Raw genomic sequence first — 24,281 nt, 5'->3', positions numbered from 1 at the left:
AGTTTCAATTCTCTACAGAGTGAAACTGCAGGTTTAGCTAAACATTAATAGAAACACAGAGTGTGCTTTTGCTGCTTTTTTTTCCTTAAGCCAATGAAATGTGGAAAGCAAAATACAGCAATATGTCCCTTCAAAGTGGGAAATATTGCTGTATTTTGTAAATGCACTGTAGTTCAGAACTCCAGAATATAGTTTGATTTTTGGAGGCACAGGGAGTTAATGGCTTACGGATTTTAAAAGTTCTGTTTCCTTCAGAAGTTACACATAATCTCTTGTCTCCTCTGAAACACAAAGTAACCAAAAACCAAAAAAGCACTTCCTACTACATCACATGTTAGGGGAGGACCCACTGGTAAGAACAAATGTATATTGCTGCTGCTGTGAGTGAAGAATGTAATTTAAAATAAAGCAGGAACTTGTAATTGCTTTAGCCCTTCATCTATGAGTTTTGTCATCAGTTGGTTTGTAATCAGATTGGTGAATTCATGCTTCCTTTTTCCCCCGTCTTCTAAAAGAAAACTTACAGCAAGTTGCTTTAACTTATTTATCAATATTAGGATTCCACTGTGTTCATCTTAAATCTGGGTAGTTTATTTGCAGTCCTAAGGTCTTGCAGCAATGCCTTCTATCTAAAGTGCTGACCCTTTTTTCAAGAATGAGGATACAACCTCACCTATTCATAGTTAATACAACATTCAGTGTCACATTGCATAATTTACCCATGAAATTATTCAAGAAAAGCAGTTATCCTGCTCAGTTTTTGAAATACACAAGTCAACTCTTCTAACTGATGTAGACAGATGTGCAAAAAGAACCAAAAAGAGAAATGGATAGCAAAATTGGGGAAATGATAACAAAATCACTTGCAGATGCCTTAAAGCTTCTGTATGTATGATCTGTGTATTTAATGTAAGCTCTTTGGTGATAGCCGTTGCAGAAATGTATTTGCAGGCACTGAAACTAACCAAAACAATAAACAGGAGACTGGCATTGGAGGAGACTGGCCTACAACAAGAGCAGAGAAAGCACTCAGAGCTTGGTGACCATGGAGAAAATGACAAGGTCTAAAGACCAAATAGAAATTAATCTGGCTACTGCAGAAAAAGAGAATAAAGTATTCCTATAATAACAACCATTACAACATTTGGTTGTTAGCATTAACAACCAAAGAAGGGCTAAGGAGAATCGTTACCTCAGTTCAGTTTTGGGCTCTTCAGTACATAAAAGACATTGATGTTTCACTCCCCACTGTCCAATACCTCAGCACCAGATTCTGAGCATTTGACATTTAAAACCCTTGGAGTCTATGGCAAGAGCTTCCAGCAAAGCTGCAAACATCAACTACTGTTACCAAGAGAGCCAAAAATGTGTACTTGCACTAGGGAAGTGGAACAAGTCAATATAAAGTTTATGTACAAATATGAGCTAAATCCTTCAACTTCTGTAATGCAATGTGGTAATTTTTGTAAAATTTTGTGGAAACTTGAGTTCCTAGGTGCAGGGATAGTATTTTAATACACATTACTCGTCTAACAGAAAGACTGAGAACAGTTCCTAATAGGATTCAAAGACCTAATTACAAAATTGCAATTTTGAGTCCCGACCCCCCACCCTAATCCACTACTGAGTGCATTACCCATACTTGGCTATAAGCTGTCCTATAACACATCAGGAAAAATTGTTTTCATAATTATTTTAATTATCTAATGTTTAAACATTAATGATTTGTTACTGTAGCCTAGTTCACTCACTGCACAGTCAAGTATTGTGGTATTTTGTAACAGGAATTTGGAGAAGATCCATTGACTCTGCAGGCTGAAAACCCCTGCATTTTCAGATACTTTTCAACCATGGTACAGACCAGTCTGTGTAAGTGCATTTAATTTTCTCTTTGGACTTGGCACAATAAATCTTTATAATATTAACAGGAAAGCTTTCATAAAATTATTCCTATCATCACAATCAGGAATGTCTAAAATGACAGAGAAGAAAATGAAATTTACACCAAACTGCTCATGATCAAAGCTTCGTCATTGTTTGCACAAGTGATATTAATAATACTGAAACATCCATCTTACAAGACAGCAACTTTACAGAATAGATGTTAAGCAAACAATTTAATGTGATAAGAGCTTTACAAAAGAAAACAGCAGCCCCAAATATCTTGTGGGGAAAAAGGTGAACATTAAGTGTATCAAACAGGTCATACAATGTATATGTTAACAGTTCCTCAAAATTAACATGACCTTTACATATTGTTAGGGCTTACAAAATACTGTTCATGGTACTTAAACATAAACAAAAAACCCCAGATATTTGCCCAACAGATTAACAGATATAAGAAACTCAGGTCTGTAGCATTTAGCTTAACACAGAGAATGATCTTACACATGTACATCCTGTTAAGTTCTGTGAACAGTTTGTAGTTCTGTATAGAAAAGTGGATCTGATGCAGCAGTTAGCCAAATGTGAGAACAGGCACACAGAAGAACTTGCACAGCGCACAAGACTTCCAGACTCTCAAGAGAATTCTTAAGGTTTCTGCAAGATGGAGATTTATTGCCCATTTACAAAGAACAAATGGCAATTACAAGACAAATATGATAATTAAACATACAAGCTCTCGAATTGTACAAAGATAATAATTTCTCATGGTTGATGTGCATAGTTAAAAACAGTGCTAGCTTAAGAGACCTTTGCAAAGATGCAGTGTAATCCCCTGCAGTTACAAGGGGACGTGACTGAACAGGTAAGACACTGATTCACCATTGTGTGTTCTTCGAATTGCCTCTGCCAGGATCATGGAAATGTCAATAAACTGAAAGAAAAATTGAGAAGAAAAATTTGATGGCATGCCAAGAGCAATAAACTATGCTGTTTAGAGCCATATAAACAAACAGTCCATCTACCTTTGTAGTTTTTATTTCTAGAAAGTAATAAAACATTAAAGCTTAGGCACTAAATAGATACATAAGAACTGCAATAATACCAAATAAGAACTCAAAAATTGAGTAAGAATGCATTGACTAGGATCACTGAAGAGTCATATTGTTGAGTGCTTCTGACAAAGGGCATGCTGTCAAAAAGCCCCACTATTCTTGCCATCAGATGGCAGTGTCTGCTTGACATAAACAATTTAAAGGAAGCACACCTTTTTAAGTGCTTGCCCTGTTTCAATAAATACCAAAATTTAAGCTTTTAAAAAATCCAGTAATGCATTTAAAACATCAATCTTTTATGCTTTGCTCCACTCTATACTAAGGAAAACCTGAAAAGGGACACATGACTTTTCAGAACAATTCCATTTGTGTTTTTCAAGAAAAAATAGTGTTACCTAAGATTTCTGTGGCCTCCTCAACAGAATAACTAAGGTCCTACACCCAAATATTGTACGAATAATATTGATTTAAGAAAAAAAACCAAAAACCCAATCAATTTTACATTTTTCACTCTTTCACAATCAAGCACAATACTCAAGGTGCGGGAAATACCAAATATTTTTGGTATTTGCCAAAAATACCAAATAAGTGCCCTATTATATTACCTGAATCCCCTTAAAACAGTTCTTTAGCATGTTTTAGCAAAACGTTTTGCAAACAATGTATTTAAGAGTATTAATTTCATCTCAAGGCACAAATTCTAGCACCTGTGAGCAGTAAAATACAGATACTGAGTCTAAAGAAATGACATAACACCACTGTACCTGTATTTTTGGGCAATGTTTCATTTTCTCCTCTTGGGGGATTGTGTTGGTTACCACAACAGCCTCAAACGATGCATTATTAATCCGAGAGAGGGCAGGACCAGAAAAGATGCCATGAGTCAGAATGGCATAAACTTTAGTAGCTCCAGCAGACATTAACCTGTAGAACACACAAAAATAGCATGCTGTGATGCCTGTGTACATATATGGTTATAGATGAAGCCAGATACAAATCTCTAAAATGCATTTTACTTACGAAGTCCTATATATAAGATATCTACAAAATAATTCTGATATTTGTATAACCTGAAGAAGTTTGAATTGTCTCAGAAAATCCCCAACAAAAATCATAATTAAATTTAAAAGTTCTTATTTGCAGCAGTGATACTAATCTACAATGCTGCACTTTTGACCATACCAGCACAACATAAAAATGAACTCCAGTACAAGCTTTCTATCTTAACCAGGCAAAAAATTAAATAGGTTGGATGGCAGTATTCACAACTCCATTGTGCCTCTATTATTGTCCACCTTTATTTTCATTTGCAATTCAAACAGTTCTGCTTGGAAGGAGTTTCTGAGGAAGAAGAAATGTTAATGATTAAAACCGTAGCTTACTGCAAAGTTGTGGGAAGACATGCTGCTGATCCAAGCACTCAGTGAAGTGATGCATGAGGAGGAAAAAAGTATAAATCAAAAAACTAGAACACCTTGTGAATGACTCAAAATATCCTAATTTAGTTTCTAATGGCCTCAATGCCTCCAGATGCTCAGCTATGTCCTAACTGCTTCTCTAGCCTTAGAAACAGAGGCCCTGAGGAATTTTATCAGATCATCACAAAGGCACAGGAGGAAGCATAACAGAGAAAAAAAAAAGACAAAACCACAGAAACACCATCTCATTTTGAATGATTTAACAGAATTTAAAATTTCTGGTCATTTTCAGCACTACATTTAGTACCTGCAGCCTAGAAGGTGTATTCATTACAACAGGGTGAGTGTGTACCAAGTGTGTGTATTTGAGCTTGTACTTAAGCAAGTTCATTTGTTGTATCTGAAAATATGTTCCTTAGTTCATCTGCTTGATATGCATCTAGGTTGCTGAGGCAAAAAGAGTTCTAGGGAGTATTTTGGTCCATGAGCCTTATTATACACAAAGTACATCCCGCCTGGATTTGACATTAATGAAAAGCACTAGCTCATGCCAAGAGCATGACACACGGCAACATCACTGAAGCAAAAACATCTTTCTTAGTGAAAACTGCAGATACATTGAAGGTGATTGACAGCTTTAAAATTTGGTCTCTAGAAATGGACTGTAGGAAAAGGAGTGCTTCTTTCAAAACAGGAAAGAAATAAAGGTTTTTGACAGGAATTAACTTCCTCTATGCACAAGAGTATTAAAAAGATGTTGGCTAGGCAATTTGTGATTTTGATCTGCAAAGGGCGCAGCCCAAAAGAATACTTTGAGGTATGATGCAGATTAGAATGCAGATAGCAAACAACTATACAACATCTCTGCAAAATTTCATCAATTTTCCATGACAAATCTAAGAAACACAAGACTATATATGAGTTTTTGACATCCTTTTTGTAGGTACAAATAACAAGTCTGCAACTAAAGACTGTAAACTTGTGAGATTAACTTTACTTCAAACCACCAAGAACAATGTCTAGCTCACTTTTTGCTTTCATACCATTTCCCACAGCATTCCCCTGTGGAAATCTGCATCTCGTAGCTTGGACAGGTATACTTTTAACTGGGTAAAAAACTGGTTGGATGGCTGGGCCAGAAAGTGGTAGTGAATTGAGTTCTATCCAGCTGGGAGCCAGTCACTTGTGGGGTTCCCCTAGGGCCAAACCCATTTGACATCATCAGGGATCTGGACAAGCAGAGTGGGGCACCCTCAGTTAGGTTTGCAGGTAACACCAAATTGGGTGGGGGCGTTGATCTGCCTGAGGGCAGGAAGGCTCTGCAGAGGGATCTGGACAGGCTGGATCAATGGACTGAGGCCATTTGCATGAGGTTCAATAAGGCCAAGTCCTAGGTCCTGACTTGGTCACAACAACCTCATGAAGTGCCACAGGCTCAGGGAAGAGAGGCTGAAAAGATGTCTGGTGAAAAAGGACCTGGGGTGCTGGTTGAGAACCAGATCAACACGAGCCAGCCTTTCTACTAACCTGAAAAGAACCAGCATAAAGGCACCTGGAAAACCATAAATAATCCTTTCTACTGAGCTAGAGCCTCAGTTCTGCTGCTAGAGCCTTAGTTGGGATAGTGGGTCTACATTCACAAGCTCCTCTTCAAGAAGTAGAACAGCTGGAAGGAATCCAGAAGGCATCACAATTGAGCAGAAGTCTACAAACCTTGTGGAAAGACTGAACAAACTCAAGTTCCTCAAGTCAAGAGGGAAATGAGAACTCTTCAACCTACTTTCAGACAGAAGACAGGAAAACTTATCCTCACCTCCCAGGTTGAAAAGGACAAGTAGTTTTATGCTTAAGATGTACAGTGAAAAGTAATATTATATTTGCATTGGACACTATGGTGAAAATACTTCAGAGTGTTAAATCCAGTAAAGCTTTGTTAAAGATTGCCTAAGAAGAGTGGAAAGGCTCCATGATGAGGTTCAAGGAGGGAATGATTTTTGAGCTGTTGCTCCTGCCTTGGAACTGTAAAGTGCACTTGAAAGGCCCAAGCCCTTTTCAAGTTATGACATTTTATTTATTCTGTGCTCTTCCTAGGTACAGATCATATATTTCTGTAAATATTTTCTCAATTTCATGTTCTAAAGAAGGACATTGCTGAACCACAGAACTGTGACCTATCAATTCAAGGCTTCATATCAATGGCTTCATACTAGAGAGGTCAGGTTGGGTTATACGCTTTGAGGACAACTGTATTCATCAGCTGTGCAATGAGTGAGAACACTGCAGTGAGACAGACCATAATAACACTTACTTGTCTGCTGCATGACATATTGTGCCACATGTGTCAGCCATATCATCAACAAGAATTGCCACTCTGTCTTTCACATCACCAACCAACACCATTCTGTCCACTTCATTTGCCTTCTTTCTTTCCTTATGAATGAGAGCAAATTCCACATTCAGTCTGTCAGCAATTGAAGTAACCCTAAGTTACAGGAAGAAATACACCAAGTTTAGAGAACCATTTTAAAAGGAAAAAACAGTCATACAAATGCTTTTGTCACAAAACAGAGTTTTTGTCTTCTGGCTTTCCAATTACCACAGCAAAAACTTGTGCAAAGAATGAGACAGATAGAAGAAATCTTAATTAATTGCTAATTATGAACCAGAGTGTCTTAAGCTATACCCCAAAAATCGGTTTTTTAATTGAGTTGACTTTGGTTTTCTGTCATTAAGTGCCTGGCTTTGAAAACATTTCAGCTATTCACAAGCTTTTATTAAGCTGCTGCAATACCAGTCACACTAGGTAATTTAAAGTAGGGGGAAGTAAATTCTAAGCCTACGGGAATGTGCACTTTAACACTCTAACTGGAAAATACCATTGCAGGGTTTGAAACCAAGCCAAAGGGAGAAAAAAAACCCCAAACAAGTTAATAGTGATTAATAATTCTTTTCACAGTACTTGACTAGTAATCATGTAGCTTACTTCATTAATAATTCCCTTAGCATACATCTGCTTGACAAAGATCTTTTAAAACTCTTCAGGGTGACCTCTGGTGGCCAAACAAACGTGTAATAATAAACTTCACCTGTTACAGATTTCGATTGCCTTTTTCCAGTTTGTTTATTTACTATCTATACTAAATACAGTGAGAGTGATCTTCGAAAAATAAACTTGTATCATTAATTTGATAATGCAAAAATATTTGGTAGGGGAAAAATGCTGTCTTCTGACTTGAATTCTAAGCAAAGATTGTATTTTGTGTTAAAAACAAAACCAACATAAAAACCAAATGCAAAAATAACAGTATCCTGATAGGAACAAACAAAGAAATTTAACTGACTAAGAGATCTTTTAGAATGCTTTCTATGTTCCTCACATCCTTAACTTGATTAATCTAAAAAACAAAAACCAACTAGGAGTTCCATTCAGTCTTATTTCTCTAAAAATCATTACAAGATGAACGCTCACAACTTAATTGAAGACTCAAGGACTTCAATTAAAATCAAATTATGACAGTCTTTCACACTTCTCCCCATACTACATTTCAGACATTTAAATTGCTATGGGCTTACAGGAGTCTTACTTCATTTGTCTTTGTTCCCTCTGCAGCAGCAGCATGAGCAATAAAACCTGAGAATAAGCATTTTGCCTCAATGGCATGCTTTATGACCTCACCACCCAGCCTGCTTCTCAGCTTTGGTATTGGTTTATGCTCAATCAATACCAAATAAAACAGAGTCTGCTAAATGAGTAACACATGCTGTGAATGAAGAAAGCCTCCAATGAACTAAGTTTTCTATTTTTACACTTTGCCACTCAAACTTTCATTCCCTTTTTCTAGTATTTATAGTGCAAAACTTGGGTTCAGCAAGTTTACATCTGGAACTCAATAACGAAAAGAAAAAAGAAATGAGTCAAGCAAGCTCTTACCTAAATGCCAGCAGGTACAGTGGGAATAGGCCATATGCCTTGACAGAGAAGGGAAGCTTAGGCAATTCCAGAGCGAAGCAGGAAGGGGTGCAGCAACTTGGCTAAAGAAGCAAGCAGCAGGGAAAATCTCTTCCCTCTGGTGGAGGGATTCAGCTAATGAGGTCATATCCAGGGAGAGAGAAAAATATCTTCTTTAGAGTATAGAAAACTCCTGAATGTTTTTAAGCATGAACAGCATTGGAAGAAGTAGTTCTGTTTCTACAATGCAGTTGGATTCATCAGTGATGTACTCTTTATCTTGCACAATTCATAGAGGAATATAGAAGACTAGACAAACTAGACCATTAACCACTAACTATATGTAAAACTAATTGGTTTAGGCTTGTATAGTACCTTTTTGCACCACCTGCATCAGGTGAGACTATGATACAGTTTCTCCACTCGGGAATGTTCTCTTTAATCCACTGCAGGACTGCAGGTTCTGCATACAGGTTATCTACTGGAATGTCAAAGAAACCCTAGTCCAAAAGAGAAAGAGTTTCATGAATATGTGTTTGTATCTCACCTGGAATGAAGACAAAGGGAAAGAATCAAGCCTTTGCCTTTCATGAATGGCAGAACTTCATTACTATTTTACACTGCTCTATTTCTGCTTTTGATACTACTGTCAAATGCTGCTGAAGTCAAATAAACATTAAGGTCTTGAAAAATATCACCCAAGAGCAGTGAAAAAGGAAACAGGTGTTCTCAATTGATATAAAAATCAGGAAAGATGATCAGCTTCAGGCACTCAAGTAAATTCATGCTAGTGGAAAGCTCTCAAAACATCCAGTGAATAATACTCAACTTCCATAAATTTCAACTGCTTGACATTAACAACAGTATTTCAACATGGGGAGGAAATGGAATCTTGGTACAAGTTGTAAAAACGAGAAATCTGGTTTAGACCTTTTTATTTATGTGACAGCCATCTAGCATAATAAGAAATTCTGATTAAATGGAGCACCAGAAATGAAAGATTTGGTGTTTTCTGTAAAAAACAAGTTCTCTTAAAACAAGGTACACATAAGAATGACAAATTATGTCTGCTCTGTGTCTGAGGCAAAGGTTTTGTGATTTGTTGGATTCAGCAGTAAGCCAGATAAGGGTTGCCAGGCTCCATCTCCACTTCTTTTAAGAAAATATTACACCCTTGGCTGTAACAACAAAACTCTGCCTAGGGCAACACTATAATCTCTGACAAGGCTAAGATTAAGAGAACTTGCCCCAAGCCAGTATATTTTATATTCTGGAAGCTCTTACATTAGACTTGGCAAATTCTGCCAAAGCTTCAATGCACAAATATTTGAAGTAACTGCAAAATCACCCCATAAAATCGAGACTGGTCTCTTTCTAAAATGGAGTTTCATTAGAAACAGGTAGCAAGACTTTCTCTGAACCCTCACAGTTCTGTGCATGTCCTTTCAAAATACTGACCAAAGCCACAGAGAATTACTATCAGTTTGTCACATTAATTCAGTCGAGCTTCTAGGACAGCAGGTAAGAACCAACAGTTACCTGGATCTGAGAAGCATGCAAGTCCATGGTGATGATGTGGTCAGCCCCTGCCACTGACAGCATGTTGGCAACAAGTTTTGCAGAGATTGGTGCACGGCTCTGAGAAATAAAGCACAAACATTTACATTTAAAAAATATTTTGACTAGATGCAAGGAATCAGAAGATTAGCTATTTTTCTTGGTTTTTTCCTTTACAATATTTGGAATCTAGATATGAAAAGCTTCAGAATTTTAGTCAAACCAACCTGTCAATCTTGTTACTTGGGTTTTGAAACTCAGTAAAGCATTTAGGAAAATCAAAAACAGCTTGCACAGTCTGCCTAATAATGCTTTGTATTAAAGAGATAAATTTTCGGATATAGTTTTCCAATTCTTCTACTTAAAAATTTCAGCTAACTTCACTTCTCTACTCTACAGAAACACTCAATTCTATCTTGTTCTAAGAAACATTGCAAAATCCAAAGATCAAAGGCAAAATGAACCCAACTTTTGAGAACACTGCTTTAAAACAATGTTAGTATCAAGCATTTCTTCATAACACAGTAAAGCTTGTAGCAGATCCTTGTTGGCAGGGGTCTTTTACCCTAACTTTTTTATTTAAATTTATGTTTAATTCCTGGATGCAATTAGGAGTCTAGAACTCCCAAAAGGCACAGGGGAGGATGAAGAAATCCTAAGTAGAAAGAATGAAAGAAGAATAAAAATCTTATTAGCAAAGTTAATGCCAATGTGAAGAGGTTTTGAAAAGTATCAAGGATGCAGAACAAAAAACAAGCAAAAAAAGAAAACTATGACTGGAAGAGACCTCACTTTTTTTTAGCTACTCCAAAGTTTTTTCATTTTTTTAAACTCTGTAAAAACCTGTTTCCCTAGACAGTTTTCTCTACACTAAACAAAACCTCCTGCTTTCTTTTGCTAATCTTTAAATAAGGCTAATAACTGGCAATAACATTAGCATAAAGGCAGAACTGCAAGTCAGAGTTTCCATCTCAATATCAGACTGCTTTCTGCTGGCACAGTATTCTCTCCTGCTACATCTCCTTATCAAACAGCCTCATTTCACCTCCCAGGAACTTCCTCTCCTTCCAGCCCATACACACAATTACAGGGTACCTCTGCTTTCCTTCCATTGATGCTCAAGGGCATAAGTGACAATGAGCTGAATCACTGACAATTTAGCCTGGATGTTTTTCCATCTGTGTCCTATCAAGAAGCCAATATTTTCATCAAAATTGTTCCTAGTTTAGGTGGACACTTTAACCTGCAGATTGACAAAACACTTCCAGAATAGAAACTGAGATACTGCAGTCTTGTTTTATGGCCAGATCAAGTTTATCACCATCATTACTGAAATTCTTCATTTTGGAAGCCATCCCTTTTGGGTGTTGTGTTTCACAGAACATCACCACCATTTTGTCAGTGTAAAACACACAGAAAGCAGATGCAACAGCCAGCACTTCCCTAGATCTCTGCAATTCAGATGCATGTCACTTCCAGAAAAGTTCATCATCATTACTGCTTCAGCACAGTTGATTTTCCACTTACTGAGAACAACACTGCTCTTCATTTAAGTTGAGTTCTGTAAGTTGTCCAAAGCTCTCTGGATATTTCTATTTTTAGTAGCAATTTTTTGTTCATGCCATTTGAATTCCTGATCACTTCAGCTCATTTTAGCACCTGACATTTTTAAACTGGACTTCAAAATACTCTCAAATCTCTGTCAACATCTAACAAAAAAAAAAATTAGTATCTATTATTTTCATTCTGTTGCAGTGTTCTCTTACCAGCTCTCTCCAAAGCTCTAGTTTAAAGCTGGACTAACAGGTAAATCTGAAATGAGATTGTTTGCTCTCCTGATTGTACTATCCTATCTTTCCAGGCTAGACACTTCCCTTCATGGGAACCTCATTTAACCTGACCTCATTATTCAGAAACTTGGATGACAAAGGTGAATGAGAACTCATGATTTTCCTTATAACATAGTTTGTAAGGTTCCCTTTTGATGAGAGAGGTAAGAACACAGATTCACAGTATTCATTGTTCAATTCTTTGATGTAATTTTAGATTATTTTCAGAATTATTAGTGTGAAATGCAGCATTAGATTATGTACAGAAACAAAATTGTTAAAAAAATCACTTGAATTACCAGTGGCAGGGGGAATCCACAAAGCTAATATAAACAACATCACAAGAGTAACTGTGCAAAGGACACATAGCTGAAAGTAAAAGTTGTCCATTAAGATCAAAGCTCGTTGCCTTTAAGCATCTTAGTACATTGTCTTGCTCAAAATTCATCACATGCACACTGAACAGAAAAAAAAAAAAAAAGAAAGGAAATCAAAGAAAGCCCAAAGATTTATAACTGGAACTTTCACTTCCAAGAAAGCCAGTTGTGGAGTGTATGGATACTGAATGTTCACTGATGCATTACCCAAATTTATAATTTCAAAAATTTGAGATTTGCTTTGAAGCCTCAGAAATTGACAGCCATTATCTTGAATATCCAAATAATTTTTAAACTAAATCTAGGGGTTTTCTTGTAGCAATTATTCCACAGGATTACTGTCATGGCCTAGGTGAAACACAACTGAAATCAAGAAGTGAAACTGAAAATGTTCCTAGTTATACATAATGTAACCCAGTAAGTTTCACCCTTTAAGGCCATATTAATGGAAATGCGTAGTGTTAGATAAAAAAATAAATAAATTATACCTACCCAACGCTCCACGGACCCCTTCTACAAATCAAAAAAACAAAGTTACATGAGCTGTAGAACACCAAACTCATCTGTCACTGTACTTCTAACTTATCTCAAAGGCATCTCTGCAGCATCCTACATAAATGTTCCCTGCCCACAGTTTGGAAGGTTGGCATAATTAGAGGATGCATGAGTGCAGTTATAGTCAAAGCACAGAAACATCTGAGCTATTTTTAAGTTTAGCTTGCTTGTGCATCAGAAATATTCTAGTTTAGGGCAGCACTGGACTGAATCTAAATTAATTTACTGACTTTTTTATCATTCTCAGTAAGCCTTTGATTTTTTTTAACTGTTTCTCATTTAAAGATAGTTCAAGTTTAGTGCTAAAATTTTCAGAGTAGATTAAATTGCTCAGACTAAGATTTTTACTACAAGGCCCTTTCCTTACATGAATAAATGAAGAGCACTTTCATTGTTCTCAGAAATCATAACTGCACCAGAGGTATGACAAATACATGCTTATTTTAAGCAGCAAGGACTCAGGCTATTTAGTTCATAATGAATTAAAGCCACTAACTTAAATTCAAACTAGAAAACAACATCCATGTACTGAAGATTATACTGCTTCAATTCAAAGTCAAGCAAACTACAGCAACATCTTCCACCAGAGAAGAAAATCTCTGTGTGATCATAGGAAGAAAATGGCTGGCACTTTACTGACACTTCAGGCAGCACACAAAGCTTGTGCACTCATGATGGGTCAAAGACCAAGTGATCTGATGCAAGCAGGAGGGGAGATGTCCCTGTCAATAAGCTGCCCAATGTTAACAGCTGTATAATAGCTTATTTTGCAACAGAGGTCAGCTACCAAGGATAATTTCCAAAGATGGCAAACATTTTCTCAGTTGCAAAACAGAGGGGGAAAAAAAGCCCCACAAACAACAACGACAAAAAATATATGCCTACAATTGTGGAACTCAGTGACACACAGAGAACAGCCTGGAAAAAAAATCTCAAAATCTCTATTATTCAAAATCACTTTCCACTGCATTTCTGAAATACAAAATGTTCCTGGATGGCATGCACTGTGCCACCACACTGTGGGGTTAAAATGTCTCTGGAAGTCTGCCATATGAAATTTGGGTACCCTTGACACAACAATTTAGATGCATGGAAATTTTAGAATATACTCATCCTTTTCCCACACCAAGAACTTAGAGGATGGTACAGCAGAACTTCCCAATATGAAGTGGGAAATCAAAACATAGTGAGAAGCTTTCCTTTCTTAGCAACAAAATGCTCATTGATACCCTTTCAAAGTCTTTTGATATAAAGTATTTCAGCCCTTCTGATCAAGGGAAAGCATCATCCACTACAAAACACAGCAAAAATTAAGTACCAAGAGATGTAGGCATAGAATAGGTCTTACATTTTAATGCCTGAATTCCATTTTTGAAAGTATAGCAAGTAGACTTTCATTGAAGTAGTATGGTATTACAGACCCTACACCTAAAGAACTAATATACCAGAAAATAGCTTTTTTAGTTTTGTTCTTAGATATCACAGGCTGACTATTACATATTTTGTAATAACTGCTATTATTTTTAGCTTATCCATTACTTCATTCTTGTTAAGTTTTTAATCTAAAAGAATATGAAAATCAACAGGTTTGCAGAATGGTTTGATGCCCACAGTGAAAGAGAGGGGGCAGTCCATTTATAAGAAGTAAAAGAGAGAGATAATTTTCCAGAAAACAACCATTGCAATCCAATCTTTAAAGCCAAATTCACATTTCTTATTACTTCTTTTCAAGTAAGCTTAGGTAAAAGTACCATTCATATAACCTCTCAAAGGGTCTTTTTTTGTACATATAGTAGAGATAAAGTCCAGTTCTCTCTTTTTTAAAATCAGTCTCACTTCCAACAGTGTTTGTTATTGTGTTACCAACTGGACTGAACTGATATATTCATCAGTTATGACGGACCACATTCAGGAAAAGGGCAATAAAATCAGTAGAGCATCTATAGGGTTTCCATACAACTGCTTGTCATTGTAAATAAAAAAAAATATTACAGATATAATTTTTTTAAATCTGTCTGGCAGCATAAAATAATGTTTTGTTAATTTCTGTTATGTATTGTGGATTTTATCAGTTCCTTCCATTTTGCTCTGTTTAACCATCTAGGAAAAAACCTACCTACATAATTGTTACAGCACTTTGAATTCAGTATTTAATTCCAAGCAATTAAAATGCTTAAAAAGGTGTTCTCTCCACATTAATAGGGATTTAAAAACAAAACAAAAATAAAACTTTGAACAAGCAGGATAAACAATCCCATAAAATGCAGTTTGCTAGCAAAGTACTCTGCAATAGACCACACACATAGAATATACCTACTTTTGCAAACTGAAGGCATGCAAATTATCAACACACAAGCAAAAAACCTAATTTATTGTCTTGCTCCATTCCTTGTGGATAAAATAATTGAACACTTTACCAAGAGAAAAGGCAGGAGGGGGAAATCAAATCTTTCAAATCACTTAAATGTTTATGAAAGTTGTTAATCTCTAAAAATTTCAAGTGAGCAAAGTGAATAGAAGCCTTCCAAAATGACAATTCTTACCTACCTTGTCTTTCTTATCTTGCCTGGCATATGGAAAACATGGAATTACAGCAGTGACTCTGGAAGATGATGCAATCTTGCAAGCATTGATCATGATGAGCAGTTCCATTAAGTTGTCATTTATTTCTCCACAGCCACTCTGGATAATATACACATCTTCCCCTCTCACACTTTCACCAATCTCTACACTGAAAGAGATGATCATTTCAACACTTAAATTACTGGAAAGGCATTACTAAAAAATAATAAAAAAACCTAAACAGCTGTGTTTTAACAAACGACCATAGGTCTTCTGTAAACTTCCCATTTAGAGTAGGATTATTGTTCCAGCAATTTCCATAAGAGTCTCCTTGACAATTTCAATATAAGCCAGTATGGTCTTCATCAGGTCAGCACCAATCAACAGCTATAAAATCTACACCATGATGTTCAAGTGAAGTGTTTTTAAAAGACAAAAATCTTACAGAAAAACTACAAAGGCTGCCAATCAACAGCTTACCACTGCTCAGCTCTCATTTTGTGGTCTATTTCCTCTGACTGTGCTTACATGCTTTGGTTCCTTATGTGAGTATCTAAGTTTTTTTGTTCTTCCACAGATTTCAAGACAAATTCTGGGGTCAATCACTGATCACATCACAGAATTCAAAAATTAAATCGAACTTAAACAGGAAAAATAAAACAAAACTCTTGAATGCGTAATCCTTTCTCAATTCTAGATCCAAGCAAAAGACATCTACTGCTGAACTACACTAACTTTTCACAGCTGTTACTCCAAAACCTACACATAAATATAACAAAAAAACCTTAGTTTTTCCCTAAATCCATGTACAATGTACACAAAACATACAGACTTCCTAAGTAATTAAGTGATCAGACCTTGCAAATTCATGCTCTACTATGTTAGTCTCAGTTATTAAATGGTAGAATATATTGAACCTTTAAAAGGTTGTATCTTTACCCAAGACACAAATAAGCTGAAGTTTCTGATTGGAAACCATCCAAATGGCCCAGATGTGGGTAGAATAATTTCTCGAATGGGTCCTTCAATGCTGAGGCTTGCTCTAATCAAACACAGTCCTAACAAGTTTTGTTTATCATCTCTCAGGGTGCTATGTAAGACTCATCAGCTTTCTGCAGAAAGGAATTTACTGCTTTTAAACATCTTAATGATAAGCACACGTTTGATTTATTACTATCAAGATAGTTGAGTACATGCTCTCAGCTGCCATATTTGAGATCTCTGCAGTCCCAAACAAACTATATAAAGATCCTGTATTCATTTTTCTCCTTAACTGGATACATTTTTTGCCTAAGAATGCTACTAGCAGGATTTCTTAAGGTCAAAAGAAAGCAAATCATCAAACATCAGGTCTCTGGAAGGACAGAAGCGGTCAGGGACGCCATCATCTGCAGATATGTCAGGAAATCTTTGGGTGGCTTTCATCATTCCACAAAGACACAATTTTTTAGTCACAAAATTGTTTTTTCCCTCTCTAAGTTTTAGATCAATGGAATGAGGCCATTCAGAGAATTGTGTTTTGATTTAAATATTTTGTTTCCCTTTTTGAAGCTGGACAAGTTTTGGTCACCATAACATTTTTTCAGCAAGATACTAAGTGTGATACATAATTGGAAAAAACTAGTCAGGCTTAAGTAGGAGCCCTTCTGAACACAAACCCAGCTCCATGTGAAGAATATACTCACAAGCCTACAGATGAGGCTGCAATCATTATTATAGCTTTGTGTTTATCGTGAGGGCTTTAAAAAATTCTAATTGCACCCTGACTCAGCAGTTACACAGACCTGCTTTATAATGAGTGTTGTCTCATACCACACCTTTGGAATATGCCCAAAGAAAAATTATTTTATTACTTAAGAAAAAAAAAAAAGGAGCAGCTAATTTAACAGTCTAACATTACATACTAGGAAAAAAATTGGCTGAGTGACAAAAGTATATGATCTTTGTGTTCACTATATACTGAAAGAACACTTGGAGTTGTTTTACTCTTTTTAAAAACTGTCACTTCTATGTACATCTTTTAAAAATCACAGTTTTCAGATAAATATAGGTCTGGTTAATACCATGTTATTTTTCCGTTGTCACTAATTTTATTTTTTTCTTATTATCTTGGGCTACCAGTAAACATCAACTTGTAAACAACTTAGAAAACAAACATCCTACCTCTTTCTCTCTTAGTGCATTTGAAAAAGAAGTGTAGCTACATTTTTAAGGCTAGAATGACATACTTGTCACATAGAAATGTGAGTAGTCACATTTCCCAGTCAACAAGACAGAGCTGTACAACAGATCAGTATCTTTTATTATCTACTTTCTCAAAGATTGAGAGGTATTGTATGGACTCAACCAACAGATACACACAGAGCTGCCTATTTCACCTTCCCCAAGCCAGAGAGTAAAAGATAACCAGTCATTGTGTTGCAAGTGTTCCATCAGATACAGCCTGTACTAACCATGCTGGTGGGGGTTTGGGTAGTGTTTTTTTGTTTTTTGTTTTTTTTTTTTTTTACTGGAGGGAGAGCGGGGAATTGGCAATTAGGGTTTGTGTTTTGGTTTGTGTTTTTCTGCCCCATCCCTTTCTTTTTTTTATATTCATGCAACGAATAAAAGACTATAAACTACAGAATCAGGTATTTGAATGTTGTATTTCAAATATTTGTATTTCAATTTTTGAATGTTGTATTTCAAACAACAATAAGCTAGCTGCAGACAACACTGCAGTCAAACTCTGTGACAGTTATCTTATTAACATTGCTACTAAATTCCCCCATCTATATCATGACCTTATTAACTGTTTATGAGGTTATTTAAACAATTTCACATAGTCAGGACACAGAGGAAGGACACAAAAACAAGCTCTTGCCTGAAGATTACAAGCTCTGTTTGTTTTATGCAATTTAATCAAATTCACCTATTTGGTAACAGTTTAAATAAATTTCTGTTCAAGAAGAGTCAACAGAACCTGCACATTAAAAGCCCTGACACCACACAATTGTGTTTAAAAGGGAAATTTACAAAATCAATAGCAAACAATAGTAATTAACTCTGAGCCAGATGCTTGGCATCCAGAAGCACAAGGCTCTAGCTGGGAAAGACACACAAAAGACAGGACATGATGAACATCAAGGTTAAGTGTTGGTATCTGCCTTCAACTTGCAAAGGCTGATTTGAGTGTTCCATTTAACAAGTAGAAACTTGGACAGACTAACAACCATGAATTAAGGATACAGCATAAAACCCACTTAGGTTACAAACATATTTCAATGGCTGAAGAATCCATTAAGCAAAAACCAGAATCAGGAGTAATCACAGATTGAGATCCTTTTGAGCCAGATTTATAGTGCAGTCCCAACTGAACTTAGTGATGGGAATTACAAATCTGTATGTTCTAACTAGAAACCAAGCAGCTGTGGGGAAACAGGGGATTAAGTATGTAGAGCCAGACTACAAAGGTAAATAATGTAAATACATAGCTAGGATGTTCAAGTTATACACTTAAAAGAGCTCTATGTATTTTTAGAAATAATTACAGCAGTTTAAGTTTCTAGCCATGCTTATAAAAAGTAAGATTTTTCAAAAAAATTAGATGCTAAAAAAGTAGATGTATACTTCAGGCCCTTCCAACACCCAGAAAAGAGGCCAAAAATGAAGGTCTAGAGTCCTCATACAGAGTGCAAAAGAATCAATATCTCAAAAGCGATCAAACAAATCCACATGCTGAGTTTGCAACTGATTGAAACCCAGCCAATGGCAAGCACTGAGCAGCAGGGTGTGTGTTTGACCTCTTACCTTTGGGAACACATTTCCCAGAGTAAAGTCTTTCAACCCAAGAGTTTCAACTTACTGGGCAAATATTTCATCTGACGTGATGTTACATCATAAAGTGAATACCAGCAAAGCCCAAAGCAAGAAAGAAACAATAAAAATGCCAGTATTGGTTTTAAGGCTACAGGGATCCCATATCTCCTGGCACCCACGGTGTCCCCTCAACTTAGGCTTTTCCACAGTTCCAAGACAACCCTCTGCTATATCTCCACTAACAACTGCCCAGCTCTGATGCAGAGCACTGGTGTGGTAAACACCAGAAGATAGGAAATATCTTGTTACCCTCCACTCTGGCACACAGCCTGCCACAGCAAGAGGAAAACACCTTTTCTTGAGCAAGTTCTGGGTTTAACAACATGCAGCCCAAAAACTACCCCCAAACATTTGGAAACAAATGTCCATCAAGCCTGAACATGTGCAAAAACTCTTCAAAGGATGAGCACCAAACTCTGCAGCTCAGGACACCTGGGACTGTCAGCCATTATCTGCACATATTGGGGGGTTTTGCTTGGCGTGGTGGTGTTGTGTTTTGGTTGGTTGGGGTTTTTTGTGGTTTTTTTGGTTTTTTCAGTTTTTTTGGGGGGGGCATTGCTTTTTGATTTCGAGTATTTAGCATCTACACAAAGATAAAAGTGCACCATATATGGCAAGGTCAAATAAGTGGAAGTCTCAAACCAAAAGCTTTAAAGTATTTGGGTCCTTTTCCAATTCAGAGAGATGAACAGTGCAATAAGTGGCCATATTTGCTGTGTCTTCAATTCCCTATACAAACAAAACGCTGTTGTGGCTTTAACACATACAGCGTGCAGTCCAGAAACAATTTTTACCTTCTCCAGCCAAGCTGGTAAAATCTATTTCTCCAGTCTCCTCTAGCTCATGACAGTGTAAGCAAGCTGGGAGAGAGGGAAACAGCTGTCCCCTCTGAGAGAGGCAGACCACCACCAGCCCAGCTGGGAATCACCTGCTGGGCAGTATGAAGAAACACTTCACATCCCTGTGTGTCCCTAGTCCCTCCTGTCTTCAGCAGTTCTAACACCAGTTTGTGACCTGAGCTTGCTTATTCCATGGGCAGGGATCTGCAAACACCAAAGCATCTCCTCAGGGAGGGTGATACAGCTCATGGCTCCACCCCAACTGAACCCAAAGGAGCCAGGTTACATGAGATGTAGTGGAGTTATGGCTCATCTGAGACAACTGCAGTACAAGGATGCTGATGGGGGTTTAAGAAGGAAGTCTTAAAGCCAGGTGACAAATTGTAAATCTCTAGGGCATAAGTTTCCAGGTTTGCTCTTGATTTTTTTCAGTTATTTTCTGCATGGAACAAAGTGATTTCATTTTGCCACTTCATGTGAAATATAGACTCAAACCCATCCTGGATTCTCCAGGGAAACATCAGCTACTTTTTCCTAACTTCCAAGATCACATTTCAGCCCATGAAATCAAGTTTAATTTACTCACAAAAAAATGGCTCTCATATCAACAGCAGCTTTTCCCATAAAGCGGACAATGTCCCTTTGTAGTCATCCCATATTTCCTTCTGCAAAAGCTAAATGAGATTCACTTTAATTTGATATTTCTGAAACAGTCCAACTTCAGCAGTTGAATAAGGTTGTGGGTAGGAAGCCTTCAAATTCACATCTGCCAGGCAGGACTTCAATTCCTTTCCTCTTGGATTAAGAAAATCTACACGACTCACTTCAGCCAGTGAATCTGACAGCAAGAAGCCAGGAACCTCACAGGAATGGGTGGCAGCACTAACCATCTTCCACTAGGAAAAATGTGTGCAAAACAATGCCATATGAGAGCAGTTTCTCCATTTTGAGAATAACAAGTATATCAAGGGCAGAGTTAAAATAAATAGTCTCCAGGGAAGGAAGAATACCCTACCTTGTAAGAAAATAAAATTATTTACAAAGTAATAAATTTTATCTTTTTTTTCAATTGACTCACCAAAAATATCTTCACTGGGGTTTAATTGTACAGCAACTCTAACGAAATGCCACCTTGGTGTATTTGAAGACAAATTTTTCAAAAGGCTTCAGAGTGTTTAATATCTGTATGCATCTGTTACATGTCAGTCAAACAGCTTCATGATGCTGAGGCTACAACAACCATCCCTGTTTAAGGACTTCTATTCTTTCTTCTTCCTCCAGCCTCAAAACTGCTGATGACAGTTGGTTTGTGGGGTTTGAAGAAGATAAACTGACTAAGCCTCCACTGCAGTCCTTATCATTTTGCCAGATAAATAAGGTGGTGCCACCCAAGCTCCTTCCATGCCACTGTGGCTGGCACTTAACTGACACGCAGGCTATGCAGACTAACAGAGTTATCATCCACAACCAGAGTTTAGTGAGGAGCTCTGGTGCTGCATTTGGTAGGGCTGCCTGACTTCAGTAGCCAGCTGAAGGAAAGCATTTCCATACAGGGAAATGCTTCCATTTAAAGGGAAGGAAGAAAAAAATGGGGCAGTGATTGAGTCTGGCAGCAATTTCCCCCACTTTCTCAGCACAGGCTTTACATTTACCAGCTACAGAACCTGAAAGAATATAGATTGCCTAAATCAGAAGATGACTGTGATACTGTTGCTAGATACACCAGTCTCTGTACAGATAAAAATGAGGAGCCTTTCCTATTTTAAATGTTCTGGAGCTGTAAACATACAGGCACTGGCTGTTTAGCCACAGTGCTTGTCAGTGGTGGTCCTATCCATGGCTAACCTCAGCATCAGTTTCTCAAACCCACTTAAAGCTGCTGAGAACTGGGACTGAAACTTAAAGCCTGTTTGACTTAAAATATAATGCAAAATATTTAATAACTCTTCCCTCCACTCTATTCTGCAAGCCAGACTAATTACAACTCTCAAGTGAAAGGCTTCCAGCTTTCCAGGACGTCTTGCACAGATTTAAGCCTGGGGCTGCACACAGTTGTCAATTTATGCATCATTTATATTTAAGAGAATGCAGCAAGTAGCAAAACAGAGTTTTGAACAAAAGGTAAATCTTCTCTGCAACTTGCTAACTTAACAGATCTGACAAAACAAGAGTTTGACCCTCAGGCCCAGGCTTATCTGTTTGCATGGGGGATTGCTGGAGTGCAACTGGAAGGTTTAAGGTTCTTTGAGCTTTTTAACTATCAGGTTTTAGTGTTCTGCAATACTGCAAGTGTATTTCATAATGCCAATACACTTTTTAATTAATTTAAAAATGGAAGAAAAATTTTTAAAAAGTACTGTGCTGGAGTCACTGTATATAGGAAGAAGTAATTTTTTGCTTACATACACACACAATTTAACAGTATAGAAAGACTGAAAATGCAGATGCCTCCAGAAAGAACCCTTCTGCATAAGTATCAACTTTACCTGTAGTTTAATTTCAAATACATTGTTGAGGAATTCTCTTACTATTATTGCTGGAAATCTTTTTAAGAACATTAGTCTAGAAAACTGGAAAGTCAACATTCTGAAGCACGTTGCTAAGAATATTGAAAAAATTACTTGAAATATTATATAGTGGATACAACTTTACTTGCTGAAGGGGAAACAGGAAATTCAGATTAGACTCTCAAAAAAAAGGAAGTTGTAAAACAAAACAAAAAAAAACCCAAATAAAACCTAAACACTTATAGGTTTAAAACATTAAGCCGTATTAGTTCAGGGAATAAAAGAAATAAAAAAAGATAATGTCAGCATTGCCATGTTGCAACAGAAGCAATCAGAAATAATGTTTCTAATAAATACATTCTGCATATGTGTACATTGCTACTTGCCTAAAAACATAAACTGGGACTACTAGATTAGCCAAACCACTGAGATAGTGCTGTCACCACTACCTTCTTTTTAATGGTAGAGAGAATATTCCATACCTGGAAAAATAGAATATTCCACACTTGGAAAAATAGGTGTATTCTGAAGCCCAGAATTTAAATAACTTATCTTATAAAATAAATACGCAAATTGAGATAAATTTCCACCTTGGATGAAATTTAAATCAATTTACTTCTGCTGTTTGCTGTTTCAAGCACAGATTAAGATAAGTGTCTCTGGAGAAGAAACATTAAAAAAAATTAGGCAAGTTAGCAAGGAATTCATGCAACCAAATACACAAGTTAAGTTTTATCATGCAGAAAGGAGATCAAAGAGCAATAAAGTGAGTATGGGGCTGGAAAGAATTGAGAGAAGATTTAAGCTTTCATTTAATCAGGAATGAATAGAAGAGTTAGAGTGTGCAAACATTAGATTGCATAAACACCAATGGAAGAGGGTTTATAGTAATGCCAGTGAGCATAACTAGAACAAGAACAACTGCACTGAGAACGCAAAAATGTAGACAGAAAAGGGCAAGCTTTGTGAGAGCAATTTTAGAACACATCATGGTAATCTTTCAAAGGAAGCAATGAAAACATGCTTTTTCAGGAGATTCAGAACAAAAACAGATGAAAATAAACACACAAGAACCTCAGAGACTAGCCAGCCATTTACAGCAGGAACTTGTGTTTCAGAATCAGCTGGCAGCCTAGACTCACATACCTATGCAGAGGAGCAGTTGCAGTCTTACCCGCTCATAGGGTGAACATACCACTATCACCTCAATTTAAAATTCTTCATTAAAACTGAGCAAAGTAAATAGGTGGTTCAGAAAGCTAAGATGACACACTAGCAAAGAGAGGCAATATTGATAGAAAAAGCCTGGCAAGCACATTCCCAGACTCCAGGTGAGCAAGCTGTCCTCATGGTTTCACACAGGATGTTTTGCACTGTTACCAGTTACTTTCGGTGTTTGGCTGGCTAGGAATCTGGAATGACTGCACTCTCAGGAGTGAGCCAAGGCCGTCACAACAACATGTATCACTCTCACGCATGACCATCAGTCCTGGACTAGGGAGTGGAGCCCTACAGCAGCTGTAATGGGTCCACCACACACACACCTGGCTGCTAATGCAAAATAAAGACCAGTTGCAACAAATTCTACAAGTGTAATTTGACTTAGATGGTTTTAAAAATCTAATCCAGCATCCTGTTTTCGTATCTGCCTGTATGCAGATATAGGTAGGTAAGTAGTGAAGACCTACTTAAAAAACTGCACGGCGTACTGTGGTTGGTAAGACTTTTTTTATCTTTAGGGAGATAAAGTTGATCAACTGTGCAGTTAATTATCTGCGAGCGGCAGGATGTACCTGACGTCGCAGACGGGCTGCTGTGCAAACACCATTCCAACTACAGAGGGAGGATGCTCTTCACCCGGCCAGGGCCGTGTCAGCCCCCCTTCAGCCGA

At 37.1% G+C, this 24,281-nt stretch overlaps 1 protein-coding gene across 2 annotated transcripts; it reads right to left on the bottom strand.

Annotated features, from left to right (window-relative positions):
- Positions 1-2,165: 2,165 nt before the first annotated feature.
- On the bottom strand, positions 2,166-15,352 carry LOC102043504 (ribose-phosphate pyrophosphokinase 2). 2 transcript variants are annotated; one of them, XM_031064207.1, is made up of 7 exons: positions 15,172-15,352; positions 12,562-12,582; positions 9,846-9,944; positions 8,682-8,806; positions 6,666-6,839; positions 3,704-3,863; positions 2,221-2,818 (listed from the first exon to the last, which is right to left on the bottom strand). In XM_031064207.1, the coding sequence occupies exons 1-7, from the start codon at positions 15,274-15,276 to the stop codon at positions 2,726-2,728; spliced, it is 777 nt and encodes a 258-aa protein (XP_030920067.1). In that variant the 5' UTR covers positions 15,277-15,352; the 3' UTR covers positions 2,221-2,725. The 2 variants fall into 2 exon arrangements, with proteins under 2 accessions (XP_030920066.1, XP_030920067.1); XM_031064206.1 differs by lacking the exon at positions 12,562-12,582 and having other exon boundaries at positions 2,166-2,818.
- Positions 15,353-24,281: the final 8,929 nt, after the last annotated feature.

Source organism: Geospiza fortis, unplaced genomic scaffold (assembly GCF_000277835.1).
Source record: "Geospiza fortis unplaced genomic scaffold, GeoFor_1.0 scaffold1772, whole genome shotgun sequence".
NCBI lineage: Eukaryota > Metazoa > Chordata > Aves > Passeriformes > Thraupidae > Geospiza > Geospiza fortis.
This window is presented reverse-complemented; position numbering and strand designations above follow the sequence as displayed.

Coding starts and splice junctions, on each gene's coding strand:
- LOC102043504 (XM_031064207.1), bottom strand. CDS start 15,276: ATGGAACTGCTCATCATGATCAATGCTTGCAAGATTGCATCATCTTCC. Junction 6,840..8,681: donor GATGCAGGTGGTGCAAAAAG/GTACTATACAAG, acceptor CCTGTAACTTAG/GGTTACTTCAATTGCTGACA. Junction 2,819..3,703: donor AACATTGCCCAAAAATACAG/GTACAGTGGTGT, acceptor TTTTTCTTTCAG/TTTATTGACATTTCCATGAT.